The sequence below is a fragment of the Triticum aestivum genome, chromosome 6B (genome assembly GCF_018294505.1).
Source record: "Triticum aestivum cultivar Chinese Spring chromosome 6B, IWGSC CS RefSeq v2.1, whole genome shotgun sequence".
Classification (NCBI taxonomy): Eukaryota; Viridiplantae; Streptophyta; class Magnoliopsida; order Poales; family Poaceae; genus Triticum; species Triticum aestivum.
Window position 1 is genome coordinate 703,761,818 of NC_057810.1, and position 24,548 is coordinate 703,786,365.

Here is a 24,548-nt window from a genome sequence, read left to right on the forward strand (position 1 = left end):
CGTGTGGCCGAACCCTAACTTTTTTTTCCATGCAAGAAATTATCAGCCGAATATTGGGGATTTCGTTGCTGTGTACTACTCCCTCCGTCCCAAATTACTCGTCGCTGAAATGGATGTATCTAGAACTAAAATACATCTAGATACATCCATATGTGCGACAAGTAATTCGGAATGGAGGGAGTACCTCCGTCGCCTTATAATTTGGGACAGAGGAAGCAGATTATATACTTCAATGCCCTCACAGAGCGAAATGTAACTTCAGTTTTTTTTTCCACTGTAATAATATATACTCATTCCAAACCTCTACATAGCCGCCCTTGTAATCCTGGCTCAATTTTGTTTGGTACGAAACTCAACCATCATTCTCGGAGGATTCTCCGTTAGGATATCTCAGACGGAGATCCTGCCAGCCTGGCCTCGCAATGATCTCGGGTATCCCAAACCCAGAGCCCACCCGCCCGGCCCGGCCCGGCCCATTTCACCAAGCTGAAACCCCCCACCACCGCTTGCCCTCCTGCTGCTCTTCTCCAGTCCGCCTCCCTATCCCCACCTCCTCCACAACCCCCACCCCACCCCACCCCTCCTCCGCTGTCCATCCCAGCACAGCGGAAGCGATCGGCAATGGCGTCCTCCACCCAGGGCCAGGTCATCACCTGCAAAGGTAACCCCCCTCCCATCCGCGCCGGCTGCTGTGCATGGAGTGTATCTTGAATTCCGGTACGGTCGTTTGGTCTGATCTGGGGTTTCGTGGTCTGCTGCGCGCAGCGGCGGTGGCGTACGAGGCGAACAAGCCGCTGGTGGTCGAGGACGTGCAGGTGGCGCCGCCGCAGGCCGGCGAGGTCCGCATCAAGATCCTCTCCACCGCGCTCTGCCACACCGACTACTACACCTGGAGCGGCAAGGTCTCTCCCTCCCTCTTTCTCGCCCCTCGAATCTAGGTTTCGGCACTGCTGGTAGTCACCGCCGCCCCCCACAACCCCAGCGACTTATCCGGTGCTGGAACTTGGATTTTTCCGCCCGTCAGTAGTATTATTCCACTGCGTCGCACGCTTGTGTAGCGTCTTCAGAAGTTTAGACTGCGACAACTGAGGCTGCTGCTTCTTTTCTTCTTCTTCTAGATTATTACGATGACTGGTCGCGTTGACTGAACAATTGGGGGTTAACTAATGGACTTCTATGTAGGATTGTATGGGTCGTTCCTCATCGCGCGGGAATGGCTGTAGGGTGACTTGACCTGCTGTACAGAAGAAAATGTTTCTAGGAACTTGAGAGCCTACTGCATGCTGTAGCGATTTACTAGAATCCGTGGTCATGTTCATGAAAGGATTTTATTCATTTGCTATGCAGGATCCCGAGGGTCTCTTTCCTTGCATTCTCGGTCACGAGGCTGCTGGGTAAGCCTATAAAATCTGTCCGGTTTCATGAATTATCATCCATACCCAAGATAACTGTGCGCTGATAAGTTTGCTTTTGTCACTGCTGATAGAATTGTTGAGAGTGTCGGCGAAGGGGTGACCGACGTGCAGCCTGGGGACCATGTCATCCCTTGCTACCAAGCGGAATGCAGGGACTGCAAGATGTGCAACAGCGGGAAGACCAACCTCTGCGGCAAAGTTCGCGGCGCCACTGGGGTCGGGGTCATGATGAGCGACCGCAAGAGCCGCTTCTCGGTTAATGGGAAGCCCATCTACCATTTCATGGGGACGTCCACGTTCAGTCAGTACACTGTTGTGCATGACGTCAGTGTTGCCAAGATCAACCCACAGGCGCCCCTGGATAAGGTCTGCCTGCTCGGCTGTGGTGTTTCTACTGGTAGGTTCTAATCGTACTTTCCTTGTACAGATCTGATGTTTTATTCATCAGCAGTCTAGTTTAGCCGTCACACAAGATTTTTCTGTAATTTCACATTCTTTTAAACAAATTTTGCGTGAAATGCTCATTGATTTGTTTGATAATCTCGGCTGCTCGGCTGTGGGTTGTTTCTCTGTTCTATTTCTTTTGCTTAAATCACCCTTCATTTAGGGCCCCTTTATCAGCATAAGACTGTGGGGTTACCCATAATTTAGAGACCATCATTTGTGTCATGATGCTGCAAGATTCCTACTCTTTTATTGGTAAACTTTTGTTCTGAGAGTTGATACATGATTCCATACTGTTGTTTACACCTATTATGTGCTGACAACAATATGTGTAGCACCTTTGACATTATCCTCTTGATAATTTCCAAAATTAGTTATTGTCTCAGTTTCTTTATATCTTACAAATTACAATTATGTAGGCCTTGGAGCAGTATGGAATACTGCAAAGGTTGAAGCAGGTTCCATTGTTGCTGTTTTTGGGCTTGGCACAGTCGGACTTGCAGTAAGTAAAATATATTTGGATATACTTATATACCTGAGTGTGTAAACTACTAAGCTTCAACACCTGAACTTCCATTTTTAGGTTGCTGAGGGGGCAAAATCAGCTGGTGCTTCTCGGATTATTGGCATTGACATTGATACCAAGAAGTTTGATGTTGGTAAGATTACAGTTCCTGTCCTTTTCTTCATTGCAAACTCCGCCCCCCTGAAAGCTTAGAAACTACTAATAGTATGTTAATTTTCCTCTTAAGCTGCACAAACTTTTTGTTCAACTGCCGAAAGAGAGTAGCTCATATTTGTGTTTTCTGCTAGAAGACGAAACTTTCTTGCGCTGTGCATACTGTTTGTGGAAGCCTTTTTAAAACTAATGCTTGCTTTGAATAGAAACTGAACCTGTTCTCCTGCGGCTAGTGTGGGGAATGGAAACCTTTTATATAGTTCTTGCTTGGGTTAAATCCCACATTTAATATTTAGAATTCAGTTAATATAAACCAGAAATTTCCTAGACTTTTTTATGCCTTTCTTCAGTGCACAGGGCTCCTTAACGAATCACATTGGTTTCTAGGCTCATTCAGGTCTATATACCATGAGTCTACTTTTGTTCTTTCGTAGTAATATGCTAGTATGTATTACGAATGTATCCTTGCAAACTTGATCTGCTGTACTTGTTAATATTGATCACATTACCTGGATCACATTGCAAACTGGATGCTACTTGTTAATTCTGTCTTCTTTACTTGCCTTTTGCAGCTAAGAACTTTGGAGTCACAGAGTTTGTGAACCCAAAAGACCATGACAAACCAATCCAGCAGGTCCTTGTTGACCTTACAGATGGTGGTGTGGATTACAGTTTTGAGTGCATCGGAAATGTTTCTATCATGAGGTCTGCACTCGAATGCTGCCACAAGGTAAGCTGGAGTTGCAGCTTATGTACATGGCATGTTCATGAACTTTGTGGACTCATCTCACATATTACCCACAACTCTTCGTAGGATACCTTACCCAGGCCAGTTTAGACTCCTGACTTAATCTATCATCGAATATTTGTTTCTAAATAAATGAAAGATGTTTGAGCCGAAAGGAAAAGGAGTTTAAATTCGTTGTAATATGTTACATACCTGTTTTTATATGGAAATATGTTTCTTACTGTTTCGAAATTCTCTCTTAGGGATCCTTTTCATGATTTTCAGCACCCCCAAAGTACAATATATTGCCTTGACTGATTTTTTTCTTAACTGTAGGGCTGGGGTACCTCTGTTGTCGTTGGCGTAGCTGCGTCTGGCCAGGAGATTGCCACACGGCCATTCCAGCTAGTCACTGGCCGTGTCTGGAAGGGAACAGCTTTCGGCGGCTTCAAGAGCCGAAGCCAGGTCCCGTGGCTCGTCGAGAAGTACATGAACAAGGTATCAATCATACTCTCTCGAACAGAAATAATCCGCAAGTTAAGAGGAGCTTTTTTCCATCTGAAACAAAACCTGACGACATATCATGCACATCCACAGGAAATCAAGGTGGACGAGTACATCACCCACAACATGAACCTTACCGACATCAACAAGGCGTTCGACCTGCTGCACGAAGGCGGCTGCCTGCGGTGCGTGCTGGCCATGGAGCACTGAGGATCCTGCTATGTGAAGCCGAGCAGTTTGCGTCGTGTGAAATTGTAATGCAGATCTATCCTCCGCCCTGGGACTATAGAACTCGTTTGGCCCCGTTTGGCCTAGAAACTCTTGAACACGAACCGCTGCTATAATAATATGTTGTGTTGGATGATTGCCTGGTTGGGGTCCGTTACTGCTAGTATGTTTTACTTGTTGAGTCCCATCTCTATTGTCTCTGCAAATATGTCCTGCAACTGCAACTGCAACTTTGCCTAGTCAAATATCAGCTTGAAATCACCACAGCAATAATGTCGGAGAACTAACGGTAGAAGTTCTATGGAAATTCTACAAAAACAAATCTATGTTTCTGTTGAGGTCATAATCCAAATATGGACTTGAAAATTTGTGATAGCCAACTAAATAATTTGAGCCAAAACAGATTTCACATTTTGGGAAAAGTTGCAGTTCAATTCTGTAAAGAAAACAAGACCGTTTAGATCACAAAAGTACACCTGTGTTCTTGTATTAGTTTACAGCGGTAGTACATCTTAGTAACCAGTATACATCCAGCAATGAACAAATCGTACACTGGCTTGTTTGATAAAAGAAGCATATAGTATTCTGACGCTGGCAAGTTCATCGCATTGCGTGAAGAACGATGATGCAAAGATTTTGTAGTATCAAAACTTAATAGTCTGAGAATCTGAGCCAAAGCAGACTTCGCATTTGGGGAAAGATTCGGCAGTAAACGATACATAAGTTTACAGTATGATGCAGGGAAAATAAATATACATTACATCCCAGTATACAGCTACGGCACCACAGCGGCGAACAAAATCGTACATTGGCTGGTTTGATGATAAATGAGCTCAGAGTATTTTGTTGCATTGCGTGAAGAATGACGATGCCAAGATTGAGGTCTGGTGTCAAAAATTCTGGAGCCATGAAGGTTGTTGATATCTCGGCCGGCTTCCATGACCTCAGCGATGTTTCATTTCATTGCTTGCTTGTCCTCAACTTGGACACTACTGCCTGCTAATTAGAATTGATGATGAATACAAATAACCACAAGACCAATATAACACATGGTAGAAATTTTGTGTCAACACGAATGATCATGCAGGATTTGGTTAATGAATAAACCAGTGAGAAAAATTGCGCCAGACCAATTGATGCAAGTGTGTACAAATACTTGCAAATATTACTCTACGTCCCTAAGAAAGTACACACAATACTTAGGACAGAATCTTAATTCTCAAAAAATGGATTCATAAACAAACCACACAGTTACGCACATGAGCCCTTGTTCGGTTTGGTGAGGATCGAGGGGTGTTAAATCCATTATAAGTCAAAATCCTCCTCATTCCCCTCCAATCCTCTTCAGAAACTAACCAACATTCCTATTTCTCTCTATACCGACTATGCTAAACAATAACATCAAGAGAAAACTTTACAGACTTACAGTATGCTGTTAGTGTATGAGGACAATTCAGAGAAGCCTAGGTTTTCTTGAAATATTTCTTTCTCATTTCACTTACGCCTTTATGCAAAAGAACACTACAATTCACTTAAATTACCATGCAAAAATCCGCTCTATGGCAAGATGTATATCTATTCATAGCTTGTCAATTTAAAGTGGTTACTTAAACCTATGGAAATGTCACTGAAACTGACAAAAGCTAAATGCAAGACGTGTGTTAATAATACAAGGAATCGGTGTCATAATGTGCAAGGAAAGAACAGAACCGAATTGTATGTAAGCTACTATGATTTTTTCTTGTAATTACCGATTCGAACTCGTGGCTTTCTCTCGCCAGTGGAGGGCTTCTTCTTCATGTAGCAGCCATTCCAATCACCCCCGTCCTGTGAATAGTAATCCATCGGGTATTCCCCTCCAAAATCATCTCCACCGCAATCACCATTACTACAATCACCATTTCCACAAGTTCCTGAACCTGAACAACACCCACTGCCACCTCCACCGCCGCCATTTTGCCTACTCCCTTTCTCCCACCACCCAGGAACATACCCCAGTGCAACATCAAACTCAAATGTTGTCAGCACCGGCCTCTTGAACCCCTCCCCCCAATCGATCGACAGCCGAGGACATGCAATCTGCACCCATGCATCCACGGAATCCCCGAATAGCTCCATCCTCGTCGGGGAGAGCTCCGACATGAGCACCACCGTGTGGTCCAAACCTTTCTCCTCCAGATGCTCCACCACCCGGTCAAGGACCTTTAAACTCCCCTGCCGTCCCAGCGTGCCGAGCACAACCCCCCAGCTCTTGGCCTTCCTCGCCGCCAGCACCGCCTCCTTCCTCGCCTGCTTCATCCCAACATGGTCATACTCCTCCAGCACAAGCACACCAAGAAAGGGATCGAACCGGTACGCCTTCACCGCAGGGTTGGCAATCATGAAGGCCTCGAGGTGGAACCTGCCGTCGGCGACGAACACCACCACGCCCACCCCCTCCGCCTTCTTCAGCGTGGGCGCGGTGCACCCGAGGATCTCGCCGGCGGAGAGCGGCTTGGCCTGCGGAACGACGATGTCGCGGTAGCCGTCCCGCGTGAGCATCTCGCGCGCGGCGTGCACGGCGGCGATGAACTGCACGGTGCCGGCGAGGGCGAGGCGGGGCGCGGCGTCCGGGTCCGGGAAGGCGCCCCGGACGGCGACGGCGAGGCGGAGCGCGTCGACGCGGATCTCGACGAAGACGTAGAGCACGGGGAGGAGCGAGGAGGTGACGGGGACGAGGCAGGAGTGGCCGTAGTGGACGAGGAGGTCGGCGGCGAGGGCCTTGGCGGGGCGGTCGCCGAGGCAGCAGGCGCCGTAGGTGGGGTCGGCGAGGATGAGGACGTCGTTGGAGGGGTCCTCGGCGAGGAAGGGGCCGAGGAGGTGGGAGAGGGGCAGCGAGAAGAGGAGCAGGCCCTCGGGCAGCTGCAGCGCGGCGCGGCGCGCGCCCGAGGAGCGGATGCGGTGCGCCGTCTTGTGGAGCTCGAAGTTGTAGGCGGCCGGGAGGAGCGAGGTGGCGGCGGCGGCGAGGGTGGGGTCGTTGAGGATGGAGGCCGGGATCGGGGTGTGGATGAACCGCTTGGGGGCCGGCTTCTTCTTGGCGCTGCTCTGGGGCGCGTCTGCCGCGGTGACGGCGAGCGAGGTGGAGGGGTCGCCGGCGTCCATGGCGGCGGCGGCGGCGGCGGCGGCGGCGGGTGGGGAGAGACGGGAAGAGGGGTTTGCTTAGCAGTACGAGACGACACGGAGCCTCCCCAAGAGGAGCAGCAGCAAGAGAAGGCCCATCCACTCTGTGAAAAATGCAAAGCCCTGCTGAATAATGGGCCAAAATGATCTTCTTTCGGCCCAGTTTAACTCGTTGTCGGGGAAATTCTATTTTTGTTATTGAAGGAACTTTCAATCCATTCATAATCAATCATGGTAGTACAGAGAACACCAACTATATTTATTTTTACAACCAGGTCCATGGGCCACCTAGCAATAACTAAAACTACTGGAGCGGGTTGAAGGCGTGCCACCATCATCGCTCTTCCCTCGCTGGAGCTGGGCAAACTTTGTTATACTAGACAGTTGAAAGTCATCGTGCTAAGGCCTCAAGGACCAGCGAACTAGAGCAGCAGCCGTCGTCGATGAAGTGAGTCACAGATTGAAAAGATCAAATATGTAAACACATAAACGAAGACTAGATCCACCGAAGATCAACACCGACCGAATCCCGAGAAATCGGACGAAGACACACCTCCACACACACCCTCCAACGACGCTGGACACACCACCAGAACAGGGATCAAATGTGGGAGACATCATTCCTACTAAAGGGTATCGCTGCCACTACACAACCTCCATCAAGACGTTGAGCCCTTCTCTTCGTTGTCCCGTGCCCTCGTCAACGGCAAGAGGAGTGGGGCTCACATGTCCCATTTTCTTGTCCTTTGTTTTTTCCCTAGCAACATCGACGAGTTCTTGGTGGCATGTCATGTTGGAATAAAGTTTTTTCGGCCTGCCTAACTCGACAACGTCTGATCCGGCATCTACGAAGGGCCTATGAGAGTTTGCGTCCTTGGATTTGTTGGTTCCCTTCAGATATTGGCAGTTGGTGTGTCTTTCAAGGAGAGTTATGGCTGGCTATTGGTGCGGCGATTTTGACATCTTCTTCCGTGTTGTTCTATGACATGGTCCGGTTTCTTCAACCCTTTTGAATTGTGTGGGGTGATGCTCCAGCAGACGTTGCTTCAGTGATTTATAAATCTCGCCTCGAGGATTGAGTGACTATTGCGGTCTTCAAAGCCTAGTATGATGAGAGCGTTTGTAGGGTATCCATGTCCTTTACTAATAGTTTACTGCAATTTTTAGTCTTCGTCCGATGCCGTACAATCGAGGAAGAAGAAGGTTAGTATGCTTTTCGATGTAATTTATTTTTTATTGGTCGCTCTACATTGAGTTGTCTTTACATTGTGCTAGTTTTGTTTTCCTTGATATTAATCAGATTTAAGATGTCTTTGGATGCCTTCAAGAAAGAAAAAAGTTGCTGAAACACACATGATCTGTACATTTTGGTCTCGCCAATTTCAACTGAATTTTCTTGTGGTCATTGTTTTCCACTCGCTTATTTTTTTAGTTTTTCCCAGTCTATTCTCTATTGATTCTAGTCAGTTTTTTTGGTTTATTGATTGATTTTTAATGTTTTCTTTCTTTCTTATTTTTTTCAATTTATTTTTATTTTTGCCTGTTTTTAGAAATGAACCAAAATATTATAAATAAACATTTTCAAATACAATTTAAACATTTTCTGTAAAACTGGGAATATTTTTAATACATGTTGAATATTTTAAAAACATAATGAACAATTTTTAAACATGTATTAAAAATAATGCAAGCATGTCAATCAAACAATTGTTAAATTATAAAATGTCTGGAAGATGTTGGTACGTCATTCCTAGTCACACCCTCCTTACTACCCTTTTCAATATATGATGAACTTTTTATACACATTGAATTTTTTCCACGTCCGTTAACATTTTACAAATACATGATGATTTTCGGAAGAAAGTTCATGATTTTATGAAATGTCCACACACTTTAAAATCATTTAACTAGAAAAATGTTTACATTTTTGTAAAAAGTGTTTTTGTTTAAAACAATAAAGACTGTAAAATCACTAGAGCCAAAGTACATCGCGAGCCCAAACTGGATGTGCCCTGTGTTCCCTCCCCCTCTCATTGGCTAAAAAATGGAGAACTATGCACGGGTTGGCACCGTGGGAGACCACCGAACAGGCCACCTGCTGCATGTCATCGTTGCCACATTTATTTTAAGTATGTGAACCTTTTTACGAATTCTTTTTTAAGCATGTAAACTTTTTTGTTAAATGGAACGAACATTTGTTTTGAATGTCAAGATTTTTTTTTCATTTTTTTTTTGTAAAATGCCACAAACAATTTATTACAAATGTGCAAACAATTGTTTTTTCTTGAGCATTTTTTTGAATGCATGAAATATTTTAAAAGAAATTCAAGAACATTGTTTTAGATATGAACATTTTTTAAAATTACATGAACAATGTTCTGAATTACATAACATAATTAGCATATTTACCCAAAAAATCCAATAATATATATGAATAGAGAAGACAAATGTACACCTCTATACTATTATATAGTGTATGAATAACTTTGAATATCGGTTGTTCGATGAAGCCGATCCAACAGTTGGGAGGTGGCAAATCCAAGTAGTCTTGACCGTTGGATATTCTCTCCACCATATTAGATTCTGCCACGTGCACTAATCCAGAAGATTCCACGACATTTCTTCTTTGTGAAAATTCCTTATATAACACTATTTTAAATATTGTTTCCCTCTTTGACACTGGAAATTTCTTTCTTCCCTATCTAACGACCATTTTTAAATTTTATTTTCTTTACGACACTTCCGTCCATTTTAAGCCTTAACGGTGTTGAATGACATCTGAAAAGTCCTGTTTGCCCCTTATGGAGTATGTGACCAAAATTTAACCCCACTAGATGAAGCTTATATGAATGACCGATCCCCAATTACTAGATTATAAAGTAATCAATTATTAGTCTTTGACAATGATAGAGCAGTAGAATAAAAGACGTACTTGATTGAAGCTAAAACGGAAGAACATAAGTACGTGCTTGACCTCCTAGGTGACCGAGTAATTAAACAATGATTAGTTGGTTAGTATGTGCATGTGCTGACCGAGTAATGTGTTAGTGTTCACCCGCAAAAAAAAAAGGAGTGATGTGTTAGTGGCCTAGGTTATAGTGCGTGAGTGGCAGAATATTAGGGCCAGCTTGTGGCTCGGCTGTGTGTGTGGATGCTATGAAAGAAATGTAATCAGTTTGGTTGTGTTAATGAGAGGAAGTGAAAAATGTAGGATATGTGTTTCCACTGGGAGAGAAGGCAAAGCTAGTTCTTTCCTAGGTGAAATGTACTCCCCCATAAAGAAATACAAGAACGTTGCTTAATAAAATAATGAGAAAAATATACTTTTTGTCTCTCAATTTTTGCCGAAGTCTAGATTTAGTCCCTCAACTACGAAACCGGATAACTTGCACCCCGAACTCCTAAAACCGGATAAGTCTTGTCCCTGATCTCGATTTTGACCGGTTTTGGTGATGACTCACCCCGGTTTTGACCGCTCCATACGGACGTGGCAAAAAAGACCCCCAAATTGACCTGACCCGATTCCTGTCTCTCTCGTACTCCCCCCTCTCTCACGCTGCGTCTGCGGGCAGGGAGCACAGGGAGGAGCAAGCTAGCGGTGGTGGGGATCTCAACAGTGTGAGCGTGGCGCCAGGAGATGGGAGATCACCGCTTCTCGACCTGCTCATCGTCGGGATGGATCACGTCGCCTTTGTGACCAAGCTGGGGCACCTCGCGGCATGAATGGTCTGGTGGCAGTGTGCGAGATGCCGCGAGACCACGGCAACGTTGACGTGGTAGACTCAGGCGCTGCGGCGTTCAGGGGAGCAGCCAACGGCATGGTGGCCAGCAGGACAACAGATGGCGGTTGTGTGCAGATCGGCCATGGCGGGGCGCAGCTCGCGCAATGGCGCGAAGCATGGAGGCTACAGAAGCGTGCGAAGTACGGTGAGCATGGCGTGAGCGAGCATGGCACGGTCATCGATGATGCACGCTGGTGCTGGTGCTCACCGACCAGACCCGATCGCACGTTGCTCTGGATGATTGCTCACTAGCTAGCTGATTTATTCTCCCACCCGCCATAGAAAAAAAATATTTGCATGCGTGTCGGCACACTGTACGTAATCAAACATATAGAAAAAAAATTGCATACCTTTTGTTCATACTGTCGTCTTTTGTTACAAAAAGTAGTAATAGCAGTACTCTAGTGTTGCCATCGCATCTCTTCTGTAAGAGAGCGCCTTCGGCTGGATGGCATGGAGGCTTGAACATGATACATAAACACAACAACGAAGAAAAGGTAAGGAACGGGATAATGTGAGCTAGAAGATGTCAGTTTGAATGGTGTCTTGCCCGTGAACAAGAAATGTAATGGTGGGCTTGCAATCTTGCTCGCCTCGTGCTAACCCTGGGTGTGCCGCCAAGACTGACAATCTTGAAGGGCATGGTTTCCAGCTCAGTCTTGAGGATATGATCACCGCTCGGCTCACGTACGGGCCGTGCAGCGGCGATGCAGGTGGGAGGGCGGCGTGCCGAGCGTGCCGAAGGATAGGCGTGCGGCAAGGTTGCAGCCCATCTCTGGGACACCTCGCGACTGCACCCGTGACGTCCGTGATGCCCGAAAGTTCCACGCGGAGATCGGGATCGTGCTTGCGCACGCCTAAGGGGGGCGGCGGCCACAGCAGCCATGAGGCGCTCGGCGTTGGCGACCAGTAGGGCTTGGAGTGCGTTCAGGCTCTCATGGACGCCATGTCCCTGCACGACCGGTGCCACGCGGTGCTATCGTGCTTGCGCACGCCCTAGGGCGCGGCGGCCACGAATTGCTCGACGTTGGTGATCTGCATGGCTTGGAGCGTGTTGAAGCGCTCGTGTACGCCTATGGTGCCGTGTCCCGGCGTGCTCTTGAGAAGGTCGGGTTCCGCCGCCGCCCTGTACCTACTCTTCCTCCCCTTTCTCAACTATCTCCTCCGGACTCGCCATGGGTGGGGGTGGGAGAGCAACCAGATGAGGTCCCAGATAAGATGTGTTAGGGCGCGAGGAAGGGGGTCACGCAGACCGGATGGTTTGTTGGCAGGGGATCGTGGGAACCTTGATCGGATCGTGCGTGCGTGGGTTCGTTTCAATGAGTATTTTTATCGCTGGCTCGTCGTGGTCGTGGCGGCTATTTTAGCGCCGTTTTTATTTTATTTTTTTGCGTGAAGGGTGACAGGAGCGGGGGAGGAGGACGGCAGATTGCCCTTTAATAATAGAGATTATATAAGCCAACAGCTAAATAGCTGGCTTCGCCACTGCCGGAAAGTACGCTTATGTATTTGAATACCGTGCGCCGGACGGCCACGTACACATACATCTATGCATATCTAAATACGTGTGTGTACCCAGCTAAAGTAGAGGAGCTTAGAAAGATAATGGGCGCGCGTCATGTAATAAGATACTCCCATCCGTTTTAAAATAGATGACTCAACTTTGTTTTTTTTAAGAAAGACAGTACTTCATAGATTAAGGAACATCAGAATACAATTCGTCCCGGATGCAATCCGGAGCCACACCACGGTAAAAGTAGTTTACAGCTAGCTCACAGCTCCGTGCTAGTTTATGTGCCGCTACATTCAGTCCACGCTTGACATGTGAGAAAGTAGGGTAAAACTAACAGCCAGAGACTTGATGTCGGAGACAACGGCGCCCACACTCGAACGATCTTGGACAGGAGACCTGATCTTGTTCACCATAGAGAGGCAATCTGACACTAGACTGATATGCATGAAGCCTTCAGCTTGGCAGATGTTCAAAGCGTGCCGAATGGCAAGAGCCTCAGCAAGCTCTGGTTCAGTAATACCAGGAAACACTTCGTTGCAAGCAACAAGACAGTCCCCACTGTGATTTCGAACGACGACACCAATACCCATCCGTCGAGTCGAGGGGAACAAGGCGGCATCAACATTGACAGCAACCGTGCCCGCAAGTGGCGGAGTCCACCGGAGAGTTGAAGAAGAGGACTCACGCCTAGCAACAGGCCCGGGTTTTATGCAGTGTTGTCTCACCATTTCCACATAAGCTCGAATTTTAGCAGCAACTCTCCTAGGCTGCAAAAAAATAACATTGTTACGAGCGTCATTCGTCGCTTCCCAGATGTGCCAAAGGGTAATAGCCATAACTGTAGCATGAAGCTGGGATTCACGGGTGAGGAAATCAAACAGCCATTGACGGGCATTCCGAAGGTCTTTTCTACACAGCCGGAGTCCAAAGCTTTCTTTAACACAGCTCCAGATTGAACAAGCAAAAGGGCACATCAGAAAGAGGTGCTCCACACGCTCAGTTCGGTTGCAGAAAATACAACCGTCATCGGCTGGGATGTGGCGATGCACTAGCTGGTGCCCAGTAGGTAGACAATCATGCGCGACGCGCCACAGAACAATCTTCATTTTGTTTGGGCAAATGACAGCCCAAAGGGCCTTCCAGTTTTTCTCTTGCAACTGTAGGTTGGAAGCCAGCCCCTGCTCCTTTCCACTTTTAGAGGAGAAGAAAATCTCACTTCGAGCCAGATTATACCCAGATTTGACCGTGAAGATGCCGAGTTTATGATGTGGCCAAGATAAAAAATCCTCTCCACCATGTCGGCTGACCGGGACTTGCAAGATTTGGTCAGCAACAGCATCCGAAAAGAAACTCCGCACGGTCTCCTCATCCCACGCCATCAAGGAGTCCGTCATAAGGAACTGAACTGTAGTAGTAGCAGTTAAAGGGAGTTTGCTGCTGAAAGTTCCAGAGGGGAAGCCCGGAATCCAGTTGTCTACCATGATCTTGATCCTGGCTCCATTGCCGACACCCCATCGAACCCCTTTCTGAATTAGCTCTCTCACAAACAGAAGGCTCCGCCATGTGAAAGAGGAAGACCTTGGCTTGGTGGCTTCCCATAACTCACCACCACGGAAATAACGCCCCTTCAACACCCTTGAGCACAGAGATCCAGGTTCGGTGAGAAGACGCCAACACTGACGAGCTAACATCGCTTGGTTGAACAACACCAAGTCACGGAAGCCCATACCACCGAGGAACTTCGGAGTTGAGATCCAATCCCACGAACGCCAATGCATCTTCTTATGGCCGTCTTCAACACCCCACCAGTGGTTGGCGATGCTGGTCTTCATTTGCTCACAAATGGAGACATGGAGTTGGAAACAACTCATAACATAGGTTGGAATAGCTTGAGCAACGGATTTCAGCAAAATTTCCTTTCCAACACGCGACATTGGTCTATCATTGCAGCCAATGATCCTCTTCCAGACCCGGGCAGGCAAGAAATTGAAAGAGTTGGTGGCTGCCCGATCAATCTCAGTGGGCATACCGAGGTATGAGTCATGCAGAATTTCATTGTCAACCCCAAGGTACCCCTTCACAGTTCCCTTCACACCATCAGGGCAATGCTTCCCAAAGAAAACTGAAGACTTCTTCAAATTGATCTTTTGCCCAGAAGCATCACAATATTGCCGGAGAGCAGATTTGAGAGCTTCCACACTTCTATTATCACTGCGTGCAATGAAGATGTTGTCATCTACAAAAAGCAAGTGGGAAATAGGGGGACCTTGCATACCATTTCGGATCCCTTGTAGCTCGCCAAGGCTCTCCCTCTTTTGCAGTAAACTAGACAAACCTTCAGTACACAGTAAGAACAGATATTGACTGATGGGGTCTCCTTGACGGATCCCCCGGGATGGCACCACCGCAGAAGTAAGCTCTCCGTTGATCTTCACCGCGTATCTTGCCGAGGTAACGCAGCGCATCACAGTTTGTATCCAAACAGGAGCAAAACCCAACTTTTGCAGATACCCATGGAGGTATGACCACTCAATGCGATCGTACGCCTTCATCATATCCACTCTGAGAGCAAAGAAGGTCCTCTTGGCATGTTGCTTTCGAACCGTATGCAAACATTCATACGCCACTAGAACACTGTCCGTGATCAAGCGGTCTGGCACAAAAGCACTCTTAGGGATTAAGACAATGATAGAGTCGCATAGTCCTTCAGGTATAGCCTCACCACTCAAGAAAGAGCGAATAGCATCGCAAATATCATGCTGGAGCAGATCCCGGTGAGTTTGATAGAACATAGCCGGTAGACCATCCGGTCCAGGGGCCTTTGTAGGCCCCATCTGAAAGAGAGCCACTCTGATCTCCTCATTACTATAAGGTTTGCACAACTCGGCGTTCATGTTATCATCAACCTTCCTTGGGATAGCATCCAAAACACTCTCCATAGAGAAGCAGTCCTCAGCGGAGAAGAGATTCTCATAAAACTCATGTACCATCTCTTTCATCCCAGCCTGTGAGACACATTTTGACCCGTCCTCCCGCACAAAGGCCTTGATACGATTGGTGCGTCGTAGAGCAGAGGCCCGAGCATGGAAGAATTCCGTATTACGATCTCCCGCCCGGAGCCAGTCGATCCGAGACCGTTGGCGAGCCATGATTTCCTCACGCTCAAACAATTCACATAGCTGACATTCCAGCTCGCGCTCTTCCTTCAGCACAGCCGCATTCACTGGTGACATGCGCAGAGTCTTGAGTCTCCTTTCGGCCCTCTGGATAGCACGACGAACACAGCCAAAGGACACCTTGCTCCATTCCTTCAGAGCACCGGACACATATTTCAAACCAGACCATGTCTCCCGCAGTGAGTGAGCTCCAGTACCTTGAGCCCTCCAAGCGTTCTTCACCACCTCAGTGTAGTCTTCAGCCTGACGCCACATAGCCTCATAGCGGAACCCATGCTGCACAGGAGGCCGGTCCGCCAACACACGTTGGGAGTCGAGGGAGATGGCCACCGCATAGTGGTCAGAGGTCGTAGTAATAATGTTCTCCACTTGATAAAACTCAAATCGTGCAGTAAAATCTCCATTAGCCACGGCGCGATCAAGTCTGACACGCACATTACATTGCGCGTCTTGCCGATTTGTCCAGGTGAATTTCGGTCCAGAAAAGCCAAGGTCCACCAGCCCGCAGTCATCAAGACAGTTTCGAAAAAGCTCCATCTGAGCATCAGATCGATCACGAGCACCAAAGTGCTCATCATGGCAAAGAGCCTCATTGAAGTCACCGCAGCAAATCCATGGGCCCTTCCACTGCCGGGACAGCCTCCGCATCAAACTCCAAAATTCATGACGGAGCTCACGCTTAGGTTCCCCATAAACAAAGGTCAGCCGCCAAGGAGCCAGGTCGTCCGATGAGACAATCACATCAATACAGTGTGAGTTGAAACCCTTCAGCGAGACTGAATATGGCAAAGACCAAAAAAGAGCCAAGCCTCCACTGAGGCCCTCAGAACTAACAACAAAGGAACTAGAGTAGCCTAACGACCACATAAAATTCTTTGCTTTACGATCCACCATCTTGGTCTCCGACAAGAAGAGGATCGAGGGTCGGTAAGTCTTCACTAACCAGCGAAGCTCGCCTACTGTCGCGTCCGACCCCAAGTCGCGGCAGTTCCAGCACATAAGGCTCATTGCGTCTGGCGGGGCTGCTCCGCAGCCGCCGCCTGATCCGCCGATCGAGAGGGTGTGGGTCTTAGTTTCTTGTTGGTGTCACTGGATTGGTTCTCCTAGGTTTCCAGAGTCCCATCAATTGCTTTGGCTGAGACCACCAAAGCAAGGGCATTATCCACACTAGGCAGCTGCTCATCTGCCCCAGAAGTGGACGGCTGGTCCTTCACCTTCTTTCTTTTCTGCCCACTCATTCCTTTCTTGGATTTTGGACCTGGAAACAACTCCTTTCCCGAGCCATCAGAACGACCCCTGCCTCGGCCACGATTGGAGCGTTCCCGACCCTGGGTGGACATCCGACCACCTTTGATGGGGGAGGAGACCTCCCCCTCCTCATCCCCCCTAGTGGTCTTACCAAAGTCCTTGGCTTTACTACCAGACGCAGAAGAACGAGAGCCCCCTGAAGGGACCCTGTGACTAGGAGGTTGGGAATCAAAACCAGCCGACGAGGAGGCATTGCCTGACCTTGCTCCGTTTGACTTCCGTAGCTGGTCATCGATAGCACACAGTTTCTTTGCTGCATAAGGCAGCTCACCATTAGCATCACGCTCTGCGGGGGTAGGACACAAGATTGAGGAGTGCCCGAGCAACCCACACGAGAAACAGTAGAAAGGAAGTCGCTCATACATCACGGCATAAGTTTCAGTTGTCTTGAGCTTAGCTGAAGTTACTGTCACATAGCGCACCAAAGGTTCCTGCACGACCACTTCGGCTCTGACCCGCATAAAAGCACCCCAGCAGCGCCCACCTGAGTCTGCCTCGACCCGGAGGATAGTTCCGATTGGCTTGGCAAACTCCATGCCCAACTTTGAGTTCATCAGTCTTGGTGGGAGTGCCATAATCCTGGCCCAAATGGCCAGCCGGTCAAAATTAACCTGCATCGGCTGCACGTCCGCATTGTAATTCTTGAGCAGGACGGCGTGCTTGCCGACCACCCATGGTGAGTTTTCCATCACACGCACACGGTCCTCTCTTGTACCGAATTCTGCAACGAACAGATTGTCCCCTGCGGGGTGGAACAGCAGCCCTTTCGGATTGCCCCAAGCCGGCCTCATCGCCGACGCGATCGTCTGAATGTGAAGAACACCAGGAGAAAGTACCTTCCCCACCAGCGCACAACCGGAGTCAACCAGATCGGCGTCGTCTTCATTGTCCAGCATCACAGGTTGTGCCTCGACTGTTGTCAGCCGCAAGCGCTCCAGCAGATCTTCTACAGGTGCACTGGAGCCGGAACCACCCGTCTCCCGCACCGGTTTAGAGAGCGCCGCCGCCTTCCCCAAGCTGGAAAGCAGCGGCCCCGACGGGGCACCGCCGCTACACGGGGTCAATCGGGCGGCCGCCTCACCACTCTTCCCCTTCTCCTCTGTAGCCCCCGCCATGAGCACGCCGGCAGATCCCAGTCAGCAATGGCCAAGGGTGGGCAGCAATGCAAGGATTGCCCCAAAATCACCCCGAACCACGACCAGCTAGAAATCTAACCGCCGCACCGAACAACTAAAGAAATAACAGACGGAGGTGAGGGAGCAAAGAAGGAGATTGCAGACCATGTGCAATCCCAGACGGAGATCACCTCCAGGGGGCGCTAATCGCCGGCGCACAGCGACCCGAGGAGAGCCATCAGATCCATCTGCCGCCCAAGCACGAGCGCCGGCGGGGATCGAAGATTCGGCCCCAAAATCGCCTCACAGTACTGTAGCGAGGGGATAGGGCGCACTAAGATGGTTGTCAATACAAACCACGTTGTGGGCGATGACTCAACTTTGTTAGTACAAAGTTGATTCATCTATTTTAAAACGGAGGAAGTATGTACAAATACACCTAACCTACGGGTGGGCAGCTCGCATCAACAGAAACTAAGGAGACGTCCCCGTGGTGGCACGTACAAAAGAGCTACCAGAAGCACTCGAGCGATTTTCCATAGAAATTGGCTCACACGCATAGCAAAACGAGTTGGCTGGATACACACATACACGTAAAATTTTGGTCACATATCACATGAGGGGCAAATAGGTTTTTTCATGTATGATTTAACATCATTAAGATTTAAAATGGACAAAAGTATTATAAAGGGCATAAATTTTAGACTCAGAGTTAAATAAGGAATGAAAAGTTTCTCAGTGTTAAATAAGGCAATAAATTTTAAGACAGTGTTAAACAAGGAATTCTCTCTTCTTCTTTGTTCTAGATTCTTCCAGACTTCAATTCTTCATGTTTTCCTCTATTAAAAGAATGGACATTCATGATTATTCTATTTTTGACCTTGTACAATATGCACATAACACATACATTGCTCAGTTGTTCTAGACTCTTCCATACTTCAATTTTCCCAAGTTTTTCTTCTTCCAAAAGACTTGACATTGATTTTTTACTTTACTTTTTATGTTCAAAGATAATGCAACATATTCCCAAAGTCCAATTTTCTTTGCAAATGGAGTACCCAACTGTTCTTATATGTTTCATGTGAGTTTTATGTAGTATATACCACATTCATCAAATATTATGTACTTATAATTTGATTTTGAATGGGATGGGTGATGCAACTTAAACCTACTTCAAATATATATGTTTGTCTATTATAATGTTGTGTGTCGATATTGGGTCACACTTCACTCCCGCATGCAAGGCACGTGTAACTTACTAGTAATAAAAACTAGAGGTGGAAAAATAAAAAAAATAAAAAAAAGGGAAAAAAAAACTATGTGCGTGCGCTGTGATGTATGCTGGTTCGTCTAGAGACGAGCGCTAGGCGAGTGGGAACTTGAGCCCAACCCATTTAACAATCACTAGAGGCGAGCACCCTGTGCGCTTCGCAGCATGCCACGACCACGCTCATGGGCGAGGCGAGCCTATGAGGAAATTCCATGGTCGAGAATCGTCATTTCGTGAATGAGCGGAGATGAACTTGGACCTATGGATGTGAATCATTAACGAACGTGCTACGAGGAGTAGTGATGTTATCATGGTTTTTGTATGGATTAAATTAATAAAAGATACTGCTAATATATACAACCCGTCAGGCGTTTCCAACACCAACGGACTGGTTTTAGGAACCTTCCGTCCTTTTTGTCTTTTGATATTTCTTGTTCTCTTATTGGGTTTTTAGTTTTGTTTCGGCTTCTTGTTTCATGTTTTTTCTTGTGTCCTTTTTATAGTTTTTTCTTCTCTTTATTTGTTTCAATATTTTGCCAGTTTATTTTTTGTTGTCCTTTTTTCACTCTTTCTTTCTTTTCCAGTTCATTTTTTATCCATGAATTTATAAGTCCGATTTCAGTGTACGGGTACTTTTTATATTCCCTGATTTTTTTAGTTTTCATGAACATTTTTAAGTGTCATCAACAACTTTCTTAAAATGGTACAAACATTATTTATATGGTATGCTTTTTTTAAAAGCGCAAAAATGTCATGAATCATTTTTAAACATATTAATATTTTTAAATGGTACAATTGTTTTAAAATATCATGATTTATTAAAATAAACTAATGTTTTGCAAATGTCATGAACTTTTTTTTGAATGCATGAAATAGTTTAAGAAAATTCAAGAACATTTATTTGAAGTACATGAACACTTTTTTAAAAAACTGAATGAACAATTGTATGAAGCAATATAAAATAGTTATCATAATTTACCAATGAATACAATAATTTTCATGAATCGCTGCGGATTGTGAGAAAAAAATAGTGTTAAAAAAAGAAAAAGGGTGAAAAATAAGAGTGCATGTTGTGTTGTTTTTGTGGGGGTAAGTACGTTGTTTTATTGATCAGTGAGGTCCATAGGAATCGCCGCGGATGTAGCCTGCCGGTGCCATCCCCAACGTACCTTGTAAGGGTAGCACATCGAAACGAAATATAAACTACAACTTGCAAAACTCATGTAAAGGGATGTAGCCATCGGATGAAGACTGGATGAAAGAGGAGCACGTATGGGAGCACACGCAGCTTGCGTGCTCCCCTTCGCCCATTCTTCATCCGACGGCTACCTATTTTCCCCTCCTCCCGTATCTCTTTTCCAGCCAAAACAAAAGCAGAAAAAGGTCCCGTATTGCCATCCCCCACCGCAATACTTACGTAAATACTCGGGCATCATTAAAATCTCCAGGGAAAATAGACGAGAGTCTCAATTGTTTGCCGCCAAAGCACAGAAATAGGGCTCTCCAAAGTCCAAACCTCTCTTATAATCCATACAGGACCATACCAATCTCATTTATAATTGCTTGTCGAGAAGTTGCTCCAACGACTGAATAAGCAGGCCATCGTTTTGTCCTGAATTAAAAGTTAATCCAATAATTCCTGATGCTTAATCTGGAAGCCCGTTCATAAAAAGCATCAACTTCTAGTGCCGCCATCCACCACAAGAGTAGCCTTTCGAGAATCTAGAGTGATATCAACAACCTCCTAGTTGAAGTACAGACTCAACAAGGGAAGCACCAGCCTTTTCTTTTTCTTCTTGTTCCCAATTCACTACTAAGCAAGTTCTAATCTGGAAGCATTTGGCACCTCCGCAGAATTCAAACTCTGCAAGCCAACAAAAAAAAAAAACAGGTTCCGAAAGCAATTCTGAAACAGCCGCGTCAAGCGAGCCAAAGTTAAGCTTCATTATAGGGGCAGCCGCTCTGCTCTCCCCTGCTTGACTGTAGAATGTGTTGAGTTACTGCTTGTACCAAGTACCAAGTGATTGATATCCTAGGGGGAACACATCATCTCATCCATATGATTTGTTGATTGAATTTGAACCATTGTAGATGTAGATGGCTGGGTGGAAATCTCAGGAATATTTCTCGCCGAAAAGGCGAAAACGGTAGGATCAAGGTTTACTTGCACAAGAATGACTGGAAACTATGACAATGTTCACTGGCTTCAAGAGATGTTACATGTGATATATGAAAGAGATCATAGATAGTGCAAGCAATCGTGCTAATTCATGTAGAGTTTCCATGGATCGGAAGATACTGCTGCGGAACTTCTGCAAGTCAGATGACCATGAAGACAGTGGGCCAAAATAATTGATCTTCAGCTACAACTAGCAAAGGAGAAGAGAAAATTATTGCTCGTGCAGTACCCGTGCCCGTGCTCTCAGTCTTGTAGCTTGATTAGCGAGCGATATCACACCCGGATCCGTGGCGCAATGGTAGCGCGTCTGACTCCAGATCAGAAGGTTGCGTGTTCGATTCACGTCGGGTTCAATTCCCCCGATCCCTAATCCGGTCTCTTTTCTTTTTCTATTTTTTCCCTATGACTTCAAACCATTCGTGAGCAAGATCTAGATTCTTTAATTTTTTCCTATGATTTCAAACAATTCGTGAGCAAGATCTAGATTCACTGTCAACGTCTCCATGCCATCTGTTGTGAGTTGAATAATTATCTGTGATCACACTCTGAGCCCGTTTTCAACCACAAGACCATGGATGACTGTCCGCATGCGTTCTCCTGACGAATGAACATCTGGCTTTCATCACTGAGTTCTTTTTTGTTGTCAGCTGTTCATCGATCGCTGAGCTAGTGATTCATGATCTCCTCCTTTGCTTCACCGAGGTGGAACTGAAATCGTAGATCCTGCCATCCTCACGAGTCGTGAACACACTGGTCTGCACAACACACAAACACGCACACGAACACAAGTTTTTGTGCCGCGCACTTGCTGCGGCTTCTCTTGTATCTTTACTTTTATTCTCGGGAGCAAAGCTCACCATTACAATAGCACATAAGAACCCTCAACGCTCACAGCTCGATCTGATCGCGCCATCCCACGACCCGAAGCTGGAGGCTGGGTAACCGACACAGCACAATGGAAAGACAACGCCTCGACGTGAACCCGCACGTCTCAGGCTTACATTACATTACATTACACTACATGTGCGACCCGCGGATCACGTCTAACATGGTGACGTGGTAGACCCGATAGATAGAACAAGCAAACATGACATGCACGCTGCTACGGAGTACTCCACCACTACGTACGTGCAGCTAGCCTGACGCTAAACATCAGGATTATTCAGACAACATACGTGAAAGAAAGGAAACCCAACTGAGTAGAAAGCATAACTAAGGCCCGGTTGAAAAGTACCGAGCCTCTAACCTCTCGATCGACCTCTTCTTTGTTATCGGTGAAAACGATTCCGAAGTTGTAGTTGTTGGCCACGGTATAGATGCCATCATGGTGGGTGCTGGTAACTTCTTTTCCGGTGGTCAGGCGTACCCTCTTCTTGTATGAATAGGCACATCACAGAAAGCTCGCATTCCGACCAGCTTTGCTGCGATTGCAGTCTTGGGAGGGATATCATACTCCTGCGTGACCGTTGTCTCCTCCGGTGTTGGTTTCAGATGTTCCCTTGGCATGCGACGAAGAGGACTCATAGGAGAATGTGACTTCTCCGCCTACGATTATCGGCGGTTTCTCCCCGCCGGTGCCGAAGCTTATCTTGGCACCGGCCGGTTCCTTGCTTGGATGAAGCGCTGGTTTCCCACTTGCTGGCCACTTCAATTTTCTTGACGAAGGAAAACTTGGCTTTCATCTCTTTGCCGGTGTCGTTGGTGCTGTAATCAGTGGCCACGTTTAGAATCTGCTTGTTGTAAATCCTTGCTTCCTCCAGGTGGTACTCCCTCCGTTCGGAATTACTTGTCGTAGAAATGGATGCACCTAGACGTATTTTAGTTCTAGATACATCCATTTTCGAGACAAGTAATTCCGAACGGAGGGAGTACTTCTCATCATAGATCTCACATTTCTCAACTGGCTCTTCCACCTCCAACCTTGCGCATTGGGATATGTTCTCGTCGGAAGCACTGAGGCAATCTGAGTGACACCCCGTCTGCGTCTAACCTTTTGCAGAATTTCTTGTTGCCCAGATTCCGGAGTGCAATGAAGCCATCCCCGGTGACCACCTCAAATAATGTATCAGGGTCGTTGTCGTGGAGGGGGTCTTGTATGTGCGCACTTGAAACCCAATCATCTGAGTCCGAGCCGCGCTTCCAATACCCATTCAGGTTGGATAATATGCGGACGGTCCCATCATCACGGGTAAAAGTAGTGAAAATCACACCTGCATCTCCCTTATCTTCTGTGTGAAATTGCAGACGTAGATGTCCGAATTCATTTCTCAATGCATCTTCGGCAGGTTTCTCATGTAAGAGCTTTTCCAGCAGGCCAAATCCATCCAAAACCTTCCCAACTTTTTCCCAGATGGTTGCCATGACATGAGTCGTGCCGAGGTATTTGCCATTGTCGCCTTTGAAAGCAACATGCCTAGGCAATGCCTCGTGTCTCGGCAAACCAGTGACGCCAAAATGATAGTCTCTCATATCTCTAATAGGTATATCATCCTTAAAGTCTTGTAGTTGCAACTTGGGTATGGAGTCGTGTCTTCCTACTAGGGGCCCGTAAACACATTTTTTTAGGAAAAGATGGAGGAACCTGTTATCATTCAGTAAAGAGCAAAAATAAATAAATAAAGTTCTTGTATTAAAGATAAAGGAAAATTTTACTTTATCTATAAAGCGGGCAATAGCTTCGAGAAAGATAAAGAAAAGGTTAAGTTTTCTTTTGGTGCACCTATGCTTAAGATAATACTCCCTCCTTTTTAATATAAGGTGTATTTTCTTTTCTTCCAAAAATCTAACATTTCTATCGACCGCTGACACCTCCATTTTTGCCCTAGGCCGCCGATGCCCCTTCTAATTTCCTTCTCTTCGCCATTGTGTCCCCTCCTCCTTCCGGACGCCACCAGCGGAAGATGATCGCCGATGGTAACTGACGCTAGGAAACGATGGGCGAGCATGGTGGTTGACGGAAGCGACAAATCAGCGTGTGAAAAAGAGGGCGACGTCGAGGGGAGCATGTGGACGAGAGAAATTGGACACGTGCTTGCCCATGAAGAGAACG

The 24,548-nt window shown here is 46.8% G+C and overlaps 2 protein-coding genes and 1 non-coding gene across 3 annotated transcripts; 2 read left to right on the forward strand and 1 right to left on the reverse strand.

Annotated features, from left to right (window-relative positions):
* Positions 1-450: 450 nt before the first annotated feature.
* On the forward strand, positions 451-4,133 carry LOC123139708 (alcohol dehydrogenase class-3). The gene is made up of 9 exons (XM_044559438.1): positions 451-661; positions 766-902; positions 1,348-1,394; positions 1,487-1,812; positions 2,279-2,361; positions 2,443-2,518; positions 3,111-3,268; positions 3,602-3,763; positions 3,863-4,133. The coding sequence occupies exons 1-9, from the start codon at positions 622-624 to the stop codon at positions 3,977-3,979; spliced, it is 1,146 nt and encodes a 381-aa protein (XP_044415373.1). The 5' UTR covers positions 451-621; the 3' UTR covers positions 3,980-4,133.
* Positions 4,134-4,459: 326 nt separating this feature from the next.
* Positions 4,460-7,222, reverse strand: LOC123139707 (2-(3-amino-3-carboxypropyl)histidine synthase subunit 1). Its single transcript, XM_044559437.1, has 2 exons — positions 5,749-7,222; positions 4,460-4,993 (listed from the first exon to the last, which is right to left on the reverse strand). Exons 1-2 carry the CDS (start codon positions 7,136-7,138, stop codon positions 4,953-4,955), a joined length of 1,431 nt encoding a protein of 476 aa, XP_044415372.1. The 5' UTR covers positions 7,139-7,222; the 3' UTR covers positions 4,460-4,952.
* Positions 7,223-21,780: 14,558 nt separating this feature from the next.
* Positions 21,781-21,852, forward strand: TRNAW-CCA (transfer RNA tryptophan (anticodon CCA)). The gene has a single exon. It is a non-coding gene; the product is annotated as a tRNA-Trp (tRNA).
* The last annotated feature ends 2,696 nt before the right edge of the window (positions 21,853-24,548 follow it).

Coding starts and splice junctions, on each gene's coding strand:
- LOC123139708 (XM_044559438.1), top strand. CDS start 622: ATGGCGTCCTCCACCCAGGGCCAGGTCATCACCTGCAAAG. Junction 903..1,347: donor ACTACACCTGGAGCGGCAAG/GTCTCTCCCTCC, acceptor TTTGCTATGCAG/GATCCCGAGGGTCTCTTTCC. Junction 3,764..3,862: donor TCGAGAAGTACATGAACAAG/GTATCAATCATA, acceptor GCACATCCACAG/GAAATCAAGGTGGACGAGTA.
- LOC123139707 (XM_044559437.1), bottom strand. CDS start 7,138: ATGGACGCCGGCGACCCCTCCACCTCGCTCGCCGTCACCGCGGCAGAC. Junction 4,994..5,748: donor AAAGCCACGAGTTCGAATCG/GTAATTACAAGA, acceptor TCTAATTAGCAG/GCAGTAGTGTCCAAGTTGAG.